The sequence below is a fragment of the Myotis nattereri genome (genome assembly GCF_964212035.1).
Source record: "Myotis nattereri genome assembly, chromosome: 9".
Classification (NCBI taxonomy): Eukaryota; Metazoa; Chordata; class Mammalia; order Chiroptera; family Vespertilionidae; genus Myotis; species Myotis nattereri.
This window is the reverse complement of record NC_138084.1, coordinates 5116480-5128354: the sequence shown is the minus strand read 5'-3', so window position 1 is coordinate 5128354 and position 11875 is coordinate 5116480. Positions and strand designations below refer to the sequence as shown.

Below are 11875 nucleotides of genomic sequence, written 5' to 3'. Positions count from 1 at the left end.
ATTCATGGATAATAGAGACCATTATAAACGTTTGAACAATAATAGATACAGAGGCAGAGCTGCCTCAAACAGATTGTCAAACTGCAGCAGGAAGGCCGGGGAGGGTGGGAGGGCAGGAGGGGAGGGTAAGAGATCAACTGAAGGACTTATATGCATGCATATAAGCATAACCAATGGTCATAAGACACTGGGGGGTAGGGGAGGCCAGGGGATTGTCAAGGGCGGGGGGAAAAAAGGAGACATATGTAATACTCTTTGTAATACTTTAAGCAATAAAACAATAAAAAATAAAAAAAAGAAAGCACACAGGTGACACACTAACCTAGCTATGTGACACTGAGCAAGTCACGTCCCCCTTCTGAACCCCACCTCCACCTCTAGCCACCAAGAATTTGGGCCCAACACTTTGTAAGAATTTGTTGAATCTTTGGAGATAAATAGACTCACTTTCCAGCCATGAGCTTTGTGTAGAGGGGAGCTATTATTTTTCCCCTGTAAAAGGTCTCTTGAAATACAAGAACATCATTTAAGAGTGAGATCTTGCTGTAGGTGAATATGTTCCAGTATTTGATGAGAAGGGGAATAAAACCGAAGACCAGGGAGAATAAAACCCTCTTGGTCTAATGACAGGACTAAATTGGGTTCTGTTTCAAGTTGCCATTGAGTTTCTGAGTTCTTTAGAAGGAAGATAAAACAACCTCAAAAAAGAATGATGTGTATAACGGATTAATTTCCAGAGCATTCACAGATGCCATTTATGTTGCAAGTCTTCCTTCCTGAATTGTTTTCATTTTCAATTGAGGGGTTATGTTAAAGCAAATAGATGAGCCTGGTTTTTGAGCCTCAGTCTGAGATACAACTGTTAAATTGGCTTTGCGAAGAAAATTAAGAGGATGAGGTCAGAGGAATGGGATGGAAAACATACCCATGGTGCAACTTCTTCACTAAGTTAGGCAACCTGCTCTCTGGAAAAGGACTATTTAGCCAAGACATTCTTCAAGACCGAGGCTGACCAGAGATGCCTTATAATCCACAGGGAGTTATCCTGTTCTTTCAGAGTTTGAGAAGGCTTATCAGGAGCTAGGCACACATACACATCACCTTATTCCCTGTCTCTTCTCCACAATTTTCTCCGGGGAATATTTCTGAATATTAGAGACATGGAAAAAAATGACATATTCTCCTTTTCTCTCTCCTCATGTAGGTATTTCAGAATTGAACTACAGGGGCCCTGTAGAATTCTTTTTCTGACAGTGATCAACAAGAGGCAAATGTGAGTGGTTTAACCTCCACACGTGGTCTTAGTTGAATCTACCATGGAAAAGAAGGTGATTGAAACCCTCTACTTTAGGCCCTAAAAAAAAAGGGAGGAGAAGAGTGTAGATTGGTTTGGCTCCGTGGATAGAGCATCGGCCCAGGGACTGAAGGGCCTGAGGTTCGAATGTAGCCCAGGACGAGGGAGGGAGAGGGAGAGAGAGAGAAAGAGAGAGAGAGAGAGAGATTGCCTCCTATGTGAGCCTCAACTGGGGATTGAACCCACAACCTTCTTGGTGTATGGGACGCTCCAACTGAGACATGGGGCCATGGCAAAGCAATTTCTTGATGCCCCAGTTTTCAAAGCCCCCTTTTTAAGAGTGATGTCCTGTAATTCTGAAGCCCTTTTCTTTCCACTGCTTCCATGAGCTGCAGGGGCCCAGACTTTGCCAGGCCATGCAGAAAGATAACTGCAGGACTTTTTTGTTTGCACAGTAAGACCTACTCTAAATACTTACACAACATACACATTTTAGTGGAATAAGCCAGAATAATAGTGCGAGTTGGTCTGCCAGATAACTGCACCTAAACATTTAATTAGTGTATGCAGAGTTTTATATTAAGTTTGTTCTTAGCTAGTAAACATTTTTGGGAGATGTTTCTAGTCACGGCCTTTGGCTGACACAAGGGAATAGGGAGCACCCTTTCTGAGCGTTACAATGAGTATCTCTGCCTCTTTTTGTCCCTCCCTCCTCCCCAGCGGGAGGGGAGAGGAGGGTGAGGGCCGCTGGGGACGAGGGAGGGACAAAGGAGGCAGCGCGGGGATTTTTTTAATATTACATTCAGTTAATTAGAGACAGGCTCCTGGTTAGGTGTTTAATTCCAACATTCCCACTAAAGAAAAATGAAAAATCAGAGAAAGTGAACAAAAAAATCTTAAAAGCATTGAAACACTAATCATATAGTGAAGAATCACTGAGCCAACATTTAGGAGGCTCAAACCCAGAGAGGGAAGCCCAGAATTCAAAGCAATTTTTACTCTGGAGACATGTACCGATCTGGAAGATAGAACTGTGAAACCGAGCTGTTGTTTGGCAGTCTTTGGTGGGGAGGGCCAAAAATCAAAACCCAGCCCTGACCAGTTTGGCTCAGTGGATAGAGCGTTGGCCTGCGGACTGAAGGGTCCCAGGTTCGATTCTGGTCAAGGGCATGTACCTTGGTTGCGGGCACATCCCCAGTAGGGGGCGTGCAGGAGGCAGCTGATAGATGTTTCTCTCTCATCGATGTTTCTAACTCGCTATCCCTCTCCCTTCCTCTCTGTAAAAAATCAATAAAATATATATTAAAAAAATCAAAACCCAGAGCCTGCCCAAGGGAGGAAGTCAGACACCCCACCCACACACACACTTTAAGATGGGACCCCCACTTGTATGAACATGTAGCCCAGAATCATATTACCTGGTGGTCCAGGGACTCTTAAGCCTTGAACTTGGCTTAAACTGGACCCATCCTTATCATGCCCCTAGTCACCTGGCAGAGCAAGCATATTTGGTACCAAGCAATGCCCTCTGTAAAGGAATGTACTGTCACCCAAGGCTTCAAATTACTTCTAAAAACAATTTTTCAGATATGATATTCAGCCCGTAGTCAAAGGTACTCAGGCACACAAAGAAATAAGAAACGCTGCACAAGAAGTGATACAAACAACAGGAAACATAAATTGACCCACAAAGATTTAAGATACTGGAATTATCTGATAATGGCCGTAAAGTAACACTGCTTACTGTGTTTAAAGAAGGCAAAGACAGGCATAAGAATATCTGCAGGGGCCCTAACCGGTTTGGCTCAGTGGATAGAGCGTTGGCCTGTGGACTGAAGGGTCCCAGGTTCGATTCCGGTCAAGGGCGTGTGCCTTGGTTGCGGGCACATCCCCAGTAGGAGGTGTGCAGGAGGCAGCTGATGGCTGTTTCTCTCTCACCGATGTTTCTAACTCTCTATCCCTCTCCCTTCCTCTCTGTAAATATCAATAAAATATATTTTTTTAAAAAAAGAATACCTGCAGGGAACAAGTACCTATGAATAAGTGCCCTAGGTTTGGCTTCGAATCACATGTGGTCACCCTAATGTGCCCGGACACCCCCGTACCCCTTGCCCCAGGCATTTCCGATGCAATGGTTTTTCATAGTGTCCAACACTATTGGGAATCAGCTTACTTGCTTACAAATTTAGTATCTTCCTCCTCCTAGAACATTAGCTTCAGGAGAGCAGGGATCACATCTGCCTGTGTCCCCAGTGCCTGGAGCAGGCCAAGTACACTGCGGGTGCTCAATAAACAGCATCGAGAGTACTGTCGGGTCCCTCCCAGGCCAGGCCCTCAGAATCAGGTAAAATCTCCCAAAGCCAGGAGCTGGGGTCTCCCCCAGGGTCAGCCCAGGTTGCAGACTGGCCCGTCGTCAGGGACAAGGGTACAGGGAGTACAACTATGAGCAGCAGCAAGTTTTATTGCGACCAGAACCCTTGGTCATGTTGGAGGGGATGGGGTAGAGGGGTATTCGGTCACTGACGCCATGCTTCCCGTCCGTCCGGGACATGACACCAAAGGTCTGTGCCCCGCCTCCTTCCTGCCCCCCAATCAGGGCATCCGAGGGGGCTGAGGCAGAAGGGAGGTGAAAGGGGAGTCCATTGTTGCAGAGCCTTCACCCAAGAGGTCGGGGGGGAAGGAGGAGCAGGTGGTGGTGGGGGCCCTCTGGGCTGTTCTGCACGTGTCCTCATGGGTTCATGGGAAAGCAATGAGATGTACTCTGTCCATGGGGAGAGGGTGGGAGGGAGGCAAACAAGGCTCAAAGTGAGACATCTCTGGCCAGTGACCACCCGAGCAGGACTTGGGATCCCGACTTGTAGGCCAGGGCCATGTCCCCCCGCTTCCGGCATTCACCCCAGCCTCGGCTTCCAGCCTGGCTCGCCTCGGTCCTATGTGGGGATCCGCATGTGGTCCAGGTCCTGGTCCATGATCTGGAGCACGTCGTCCAGGATGGACGGCCCCAGGTCCACGTGCAGGGAGAGCAGGGAGCTGGCGTGGGACAGGAAGGGCTCCTCAGCCCCTGACTCAGGGGTCAGGCCATTTTGGGCTGAGCCAGCCTCTGGAATTCTCCACATGTCCACACTCCCTGCCTCCTGCGGGGAGGGCTGTGGGGAGTGCTGCGGGGTCTCCAGGTGCAGGCGCGGGGGTTTGGGTGGGGCCTGGGTGGTGGGCAGGGTGAGGGCCTGGGGCCCTCCGATGACTGGGAGGGAGATGGCGTTCTTGAGCAGGGGGGACGGCCCTTCGGGGAGCTCCTGCCCACACAGGGTGGCGGGCGTGAAGGGGAAGGGGAGGTTAAAGGTGCCGTCCTCCTCAGGTCCCTCGACTGCCGTCCCCGGAAGGAGGTGGAACTTGCCCTGCAGGAAGGAGATGTCCCCGAACATGTCACTGCCGCCGCCACTGCCGATGTGAATGGTGTGGCGGAAGTCCCCCAGCGGCGGGCTGATCATGTCTGAGGACAGCAGGTCCCGAAGCTTCTCCTTCTTGCCCTTGCGGCTGCCTCGCTTCAGGTAGATGGGCGCCTTGGTGGACATAGTGACTCACTGCCCAGGCCTGGCTGCCGAGGCCAGAGACCGTCCGCGCGCCGAGCCACAGGCTCCTGCTGCCGCCTCCCGCCACCGGAAACACCCAGGCACCAAAACCCTGCCAAGGGCCAAGAGCGGGTATGGGGCGTGGTCGCCAAGTTGGCCCAAGGGCTTAGAAAAAGAAAGATGAACTGTGGCTGAAGTCAGGGGGTTGAGATAACGAAAGTCACACTCGCCCCAAAGGGTGGAGAACTGGAATTGGCAGCAGAAGGTGATCTTGCAGGCCGCGGTGCTCCCTGGCCTTGCCCTGTGAGCGGCTCCCGGGTCCCGGGCTGAGGAGCTGAAAGACACACCAAGGGTACAGGTCAGGGACAGGACTTCACTGCTGGGCCCCCTGTGCCAGCCCTGGGAGCCCCAGGGCAGGGGCCCTGCTGGAGGGAGCATGTGCTCAGCCACAGGCCCGCCGCACCTTAGGGCCGGGATCACCAACGCCAAGCCTCTCTCTTACAAGAGGGGAAACTGAGGCCGGGGAACCTGAATGACAGGCCCGAAGTCCCATACAAAGTCCTAGCTCTGGCCCTGGCCGGTTTTGCTCAGTGGTTAGCGTGTCGGCCCACAGACTGAAGGGTCTCAGGTTCGATTCCTGGTCAAGAGCACGTAGCAGGAAGCAACCAATTAATGTGTCTCTCTCACATCGATGTTTCTCTCTCTCCCCCTCCTCCCTCCCTTCAATTCTCTCTAAAAATCAATGGGAAAAATATCCTCGGGTGAGGATTTTTTAAAAAATTCCTGGCTCTGGCCTCTTGCCCTGGGACCCTGGCTCTGCTCATCACCGTGGCCCCTATTGCACATCAATGGCGCCCCAAGAAATGGCAGGCAGGTGCTAAATTGCCTGGGGCTCTCGGAGACTGGTCCCAGGTCCCTGCCTGACAGAGGACAGAGATCTTGTAACCTCTGTCTCACCCACCCAGACCTGGCACAGGGCTGGACACACAGTAGGTGTTCAGCTGGCAGAGCCATGTAACTGAGATACCCCTCTCCCTCCCCGGCCTTCATCTGGCCCAATCACATCCCACCTGGAAGTGAGGTCACCTCAGAATTTCTCTTTTCTCCTCCTCCTGGTCAGGAGTTCCTATGGGCAGGGGCTGAGTCTCATGTAGTTTCTGTCCCGCTCCCTGCCCTGGCACCTGACGGGAAGATGGATGCGGGGGACCAGTTGGGGGGGGGGGTCTCTGTTCTGTATCTGCCATTTTGCTGAGTTCTTTGCAAATACATCTCATTTAGTTATCACAACCACCCTCCTATCATCCCCATTTAAAAACTGGAGCTATGCCCTAGCCGGTTTGGCTCAGTGGATAGAGTGCCGGCCTGTGGACCAAAGGATCCTGGGTTTGATTCCGGTCAAGGGCATGTACCGTGGTTGCAGGCTCCGGCCTGGGCCCTGGTTAGGGCACGTGCAAAAGGCGACCAGTCGATGTGTTTCTCTCCCATCGATGTTTCTCTGTCTCTCCCCCTCCCACTCTCTCTAAAAGACCAATGGAAAAATATCCCCAGGTGAGGATAAGACAAACAAACAGACAAAAACTGGAGCTATAAGACATTGGAGGAATTCCCACAAGGCATTGCAGAGGGAGAGAAGCAAAATGCAAAAATGTAATATAGAAGATTCCATTTATTGGAAGCCTTGACCAACTCCCCTCCCACTCCCCATGTACACATGCACATGTACCTACGTACAATCTGCGTAGAATTTTATTCGATGTGTGCACAGAGAAGAATATGGAAGGCCAGCACTAGATGTCATATGTGCTACCTAGACTGGAGTGGGGGGCAGGGGTGGGATGTGAGGTCAGTGATGTGAGAGGAAAGGTGTCCTCAATAAAAATCATCTAATATTTAGCACTGTTACTATAAAGTAAAATATGTAAATATGAAAGAATGGCAGTCAAAATATTGATGGTACTTCTCTAAGGTGGTAATATTTCCGGTGACTCTGCTTTGCTTGTTCATACTTTTATAAACTCAGGGTCTTCCCCCCCCCCCCGCCCCAAACAGCATTTGTATTTTTTTATAGTATAATTTTTTAAATTTTATTTTATTGTTTAAAGTATTACAGATACTAGTACATATGTCTCCTTTTTTTCTCCCCATTGACCTTCCCCCGGCCGCCCCTACCCCCCAGCACATGCCCTCACGCCCCCCCCCCCGTGTCTTGTGTCCATTGGCTATGCTTATGTGCATGCACACAAGTCCTTCGGTTGATCTCTTACCTCCCCCCCAACACTCCCCAGCCTTCCCGCTGTAATTTGACAGTCTGTTCCATGCTTCTCTTAAACTCAGGCTCTTAATAAGCTTATATTATTTATAAAATCAGAAAAATAAAGCTATTTTTAATGTGGAAAAAATAAGGGGTGTCTCGCTGGGTTAACAGAAAGAGGAAGCCTCCCGAGCGCTCGCTCTGGTTCCCACGGTGAGGGAGTGGCCCTGACACATGGACACAGATGTGGAATCAGAGCACAAAAGGCAAAGGAAGGAACGTGCCCAAGGTCATCCAGCGGGCGCCCACATGACCTCGCCGTCTCCCTCTGCCCCGCCCTGGCCTGGGGCCGGCAGAGGTTGAGCAAGTGGGACCCAGCCAGGGAGGGGCTGAGCAGCAGGGAGCCCTGCCAGCTCTGCCCCCTTATCCTGGGCAGGGCGAGGGGAGGATGAGGGGTGGCAGGAGGAGGCAGGAAGGAGGCAGGAGGATGCAGATGTGGCAGAATCACCCCCTCAGCCCAGGCTCTCACTGAGGAAACCCCACCCAGCACCGGACACCCAGGGTCAGTCACGCTGAGCCACAGAGACCGGACAGCTTGCCCCTCCCGGAGCACCTGCAGCTTAACAGGAAACAAAGACTAAATCTCCAGTGTGGGAATTCCAGCCAAGCTTGGAAGGAGCTGGGGGGGGAGGGGGCGGCAGTGGGTGCCTCGAGGCCTTAGAGTCCCCTCAGTCACCTCCCAGATGCCCACCATGCCAGGCCTGCGGGGGAGGGCGCATGCTGACACACATTCTATCTGTCTCCTTGGCAGGCGAGAAGTCCTGGGTGGCTTTTCCCTCCTCTTTGCTCATGGAGAGTGGGGCTGACTGGTGGGATTGCTCAGGCCTGGGCCAGCCCCCCCCCCCCCCTTACACAGGGGTGCCAAGACAGCCTGAGCGTTTCCACAACAAATTGGGCGTCCCCGACAGCTGTCTCACTCAGAGCCAGAGATACCGCCCAATTCCAGATGTGGGGAGAACAGGCTATCGAGGAAGGGTTGGGCCAGCATCAGCCACCCAGGGGAGAGCTGGGAACTGCAACCATCAAGCCCCAAGAATTCAAATTTGGCAACCACAAGACCCCCGGCTCCAGCCGCCCTTGCACAGCTTCCAGTTTAAAGCTCCCAGACACAGCCCGGGTGGGCGTCGTTACTGCCTGTCAGAGGCAGAAGCTGAGCCTCGGAGACATTAAGTAACTTCGCTGAGGGAGGGTGGGCACTGGGACCCAGCCACTCTGAGTGGCTTCTCCTTCAGAGAAAACGACCTCCCATCACAAGGAATAGTGACCACTCCCTGCCCCCGACCAGGGCTGTTCTAAGAGCAGCCAGACCTTACGATCAGGAGACCCACCTAAATCCATCTCCAGGTAGGATTCACTCTGATTTTGGGAAACCACCTTTCCTCTCTGGCCCTCACCTTCCCCATCCACAAAATGGGCTGACAATAAAGCCATCACCAGCGGGCACCTGGAGACCCTACAGCTACACTGCAATTGAGAGCAGCAATGTCACCGTCAGCCAGGCCTTTGATTCGGCAAACAGCTGTGGGGCCTCCCCCAAGCACTTCTGTGATCTGGACACAGTGCTCCCGACAAGATAAAAAACCAAGGGCCCCTGGCCCCAGGCGTCCACCTCGTCTCGCCCGCCCAGCACAGCCAGCGAAGAATCCCCCTCGCAGGCCTGGGGAGGCTGGGGGTACCGGGGTGGGGGTGGGGGGGGTGCCTGTCTCTCGAGATCCCGGGGCGGCGCTGGAACCCGCGGTCGCTAGGTGGCGCGCGCGCGCTCTGTCTGTGCCTCCGAGTCCCGGAGGAGTCCGGGCGCGAGCCGGGGTCTCCAGCGCGCCTCCGGCTCCCGGCGGGCGCCCCCAAGGAGCCTCCGGTTCGCGCGCCAGATGCGGATGGTCTGCGGGATCCTCTCCTCTTGGGGGTACAGGGGGGTTCTTTCGCACAATCAGACAATCACGGGGGGAAAGGGCGATCGGGACCCTGCGCGGGTCTCCCAGCTCTGGGAGGAGCCTCCCCCGTGCTTCCCGGCCTGGGCGACGTCCGAGTGTCCACTCGGCGCAGGGCCAGAGCTCGGCGTGCGGGCCCCCGCCCCTGGCTCCCGCGGGCCCCGCTCCTCAGCCCCAGCTCGGGTTCCGGCGCCGATTCCTCCCCGCCCTCTCCCGGGGCGCAGCCCAGCCCAGCCCAGCCCGGATCCGTTTCAGGACGCTCGCGGCCGTGGCTAAAGATAGGAGGACACCTCACCATCCGCTAAAAATACGACCCCTAGCCCTGCACACAGGCTCCCAACAACATCGGGTGGGGACACGGGGCGGCAGGAAGGCGCTCTGGGGCCCCGGGGGGGCGAGGGTAGCTCAGGCGCAGGATGGAGGGCGGATCGGGGGTTCGGGTTCGGGATGCACGGCGCCCCACAGGCGGAGAGGGCTCGGGTGTGGCCGCTGTGACCGAGGCGCGGGCGGGAAACACCGTGGAGCCCGCGGCTCCGGGGAAAGAACCTGCGCGGAGGTGAGATGGGAGCCGGGGTGACGGAGCGCCACAGGATGGGCCTCTCGGGCGACCCCTCGGAAGCCGGTCGGACTGCAGAAGCCCAGCGTGAACTCACCTCTAGCGCGCGGGCGGCGGGCTCGCGGGCGGCGGCAGCTCCGGACCTGGACCCGGCGGCCGACTCGCGCTGGGAACTTGCTGTGCAGACCTGGTCCCTGAAGCCCCGCCCCGGGCCCGCGGAACCAATGCCCGGGCCTCCCCGGACAGGCCCCGCCCACGCCCCGCCCCTCTCCTACGGCCGCGCCCGGGAGCAGGAGCGGTCCTGGGGATCGGTCCAGCTCTGGAGGCCGCGGGCCAGGCGGCATCGAGTGCCTGGCTGGACTCCGTGGACTCCGGCGGTACCCGTCGGAACCTAAATGTTTCAGCTCTAGGAGGGCCGGGGGGAGGGCAGTTGGAAGAGTGAATTCTGCAGAATCCCAAGAGCGTCTTTGGACCGGTTCCTTCCCTGGAGGGCTGGGTCAGGCAGGCGTCTGCACAAGTGTCTTCAGTGATGCTCTGGAAATGAATGAGGCCTTGAAGAGCCTGCATTATAATATTACACACTGTCGAGAGCCTCCAGGAGTTTCCTGCCCCCAAAAGGAGAGGGCATTGCGGTGGGCAGGTGGAGCGGCCTGGGCCCGGATTTGCGGTTCAGGCTAGGTGGCTTCTTCGGAGGGAAGCAGGGGTGGGCTCCATACTTAGCCTTGTTACAACCTTGATTCTTCATTCATTCACGCACTTTTTAAAAAATATTTTTTATTGATTTGAGAGGAAGGGAGAGAGAGAGATAGAAACATCAATGATAAGAGAGAATCACTGATTGGCTGCCTCTTGCATGCCCCCCACTGGGGGATTGAGCCGGCAACCTCGGCAAGTGCCCTTGCCTGGAATCGAACCTGGGACCCCTCAGTCCGCAGCCCGACACTCTCCACTGAGCCAAACCAGCCAGGGCCATTCATGCACTCTTTCATTCATACAGTACCAGGAACATTTATGGAAAGGCAGGCCCTGCACAGGGTGCTGGAAATAGATGGAAAGAAGCTGTCCCCTTGCTCCGTTTTGCTATTCAACAAATACTTGTTGCGGGCGGAGAGGCTCAGTGCTTGAGGGCCCACCTACGAACCAGGAGGTCATGGTCCTGTTCCCAGTGGGGGGCGTGCAGGAGGCAGCCAATTAGTTATTCTCTCTCATCATTGATGTTTCTATCTCTCTCTTCCTCTCCTTCCTTTCTGAAATAAAACACACACACACACACACACACACAAATACTTGTTGAGTTTCTACCAAGTTCCATGTGCTGTTTTTGTCGCTGGGGATTCAACGCCCTCTGCATGGGGACCTCCAGTCCAATGAAGTGAGATGGAGGGACTCCAGTCCCCGGGGTGCACCATGATGCCCTTCTAGGTGGGCAAGTGCTAAGAAGAGTGAGGCAAAGGAAGACTGGACGGTAATGGGGTGAAGGGACCTCGTTTTCTGGAGGGTGACAGTTGTGACAGTTTCCATACTGCAAATGTGGGAGGGACTCTTAGAGAGGCGGGAAAACAAAACATCCTGAAGTAGAGAAGGATGCAGGAAGAGGGGGTGGGGTGAGCCAAGTCAGGAGGGAGGAAAGGATGAGGAGAAGTGGTAGGCAGAAGAATGCTCCCCCACCCCCAAAAAAGATGTCCATGTCCTAGCCTCCGGGACCTCTGAATAGGTTCTATTACATGGCAAATCATAATTCATGTAATTACAGTTGCTAACCAACTGACTAAATAGGCAGATTCGTGTGGTCCCATGTACCAAGAGGTTGTTGGTTTGACCATGTCTGGGGTTGTGGGCTCCATCCCCAGTGCAGGGGTGTGCAGCCAACAGCCGTTTTCACATAGATGTTTCTCTTTCTCTCTTCCTCTCCCTTCCTGCCTCTCTCTCAAAATCAATAAAAATAATTTTTAAAAATAGGCAGATTATCCTGAATTATCTAGGTGAGCTCTGTGTAATATCAAGAGTTCTTAAAAGGAGAAGAGGGAGACAGAAAAGGAGGGTCCAAGAAAGGGCTATGGAAATGGATGATGGGCCAGAGAAATGCTCTGTTGCTGCCTTTGAAGATGGATGAGGAGGCTACAAACAAAAGAATGTTGGCAGCCTCTGCTCACAAGCATGTCAAACTCGCAGCTGGTGGGCTACATGCCTCGGCCGCGAGTTTGACATGCTTGCAAG

At 54.0% G+C, this 11875-nt stretch overlaps 1 protein-coding gene across 1 annotated transcript; it reads right to left on the bottom strand.

The window, feature by feature from the left end:
* Positions 1 to 3645: 3645 nt before the first annotated feature.
* CDC42EP2 (CDC42 effector protein 2) lies at positions 3646 to 9839 on the bottom strand. Its single transcript, XM_081098840.1, has 2 exons — positions 9756 to 9839; positions 3646 to 5197 (listed from the first exon to the last, which is right to left on the bottom strand). Exon 2 carries the CDS (start codon positions 4864 to 4866, stop codon positions 4225 to 4227), a length of 642 nt encoding a protein of 213 aa, XP_080954966.1. The 5' UTR covers positions 4867 to 5197; positions 9756 to 9839; the 3' UTR covers positions 3646 to 4224.
* Positions 9840 to 11875: the final 2036 nt, after the last annotated feature.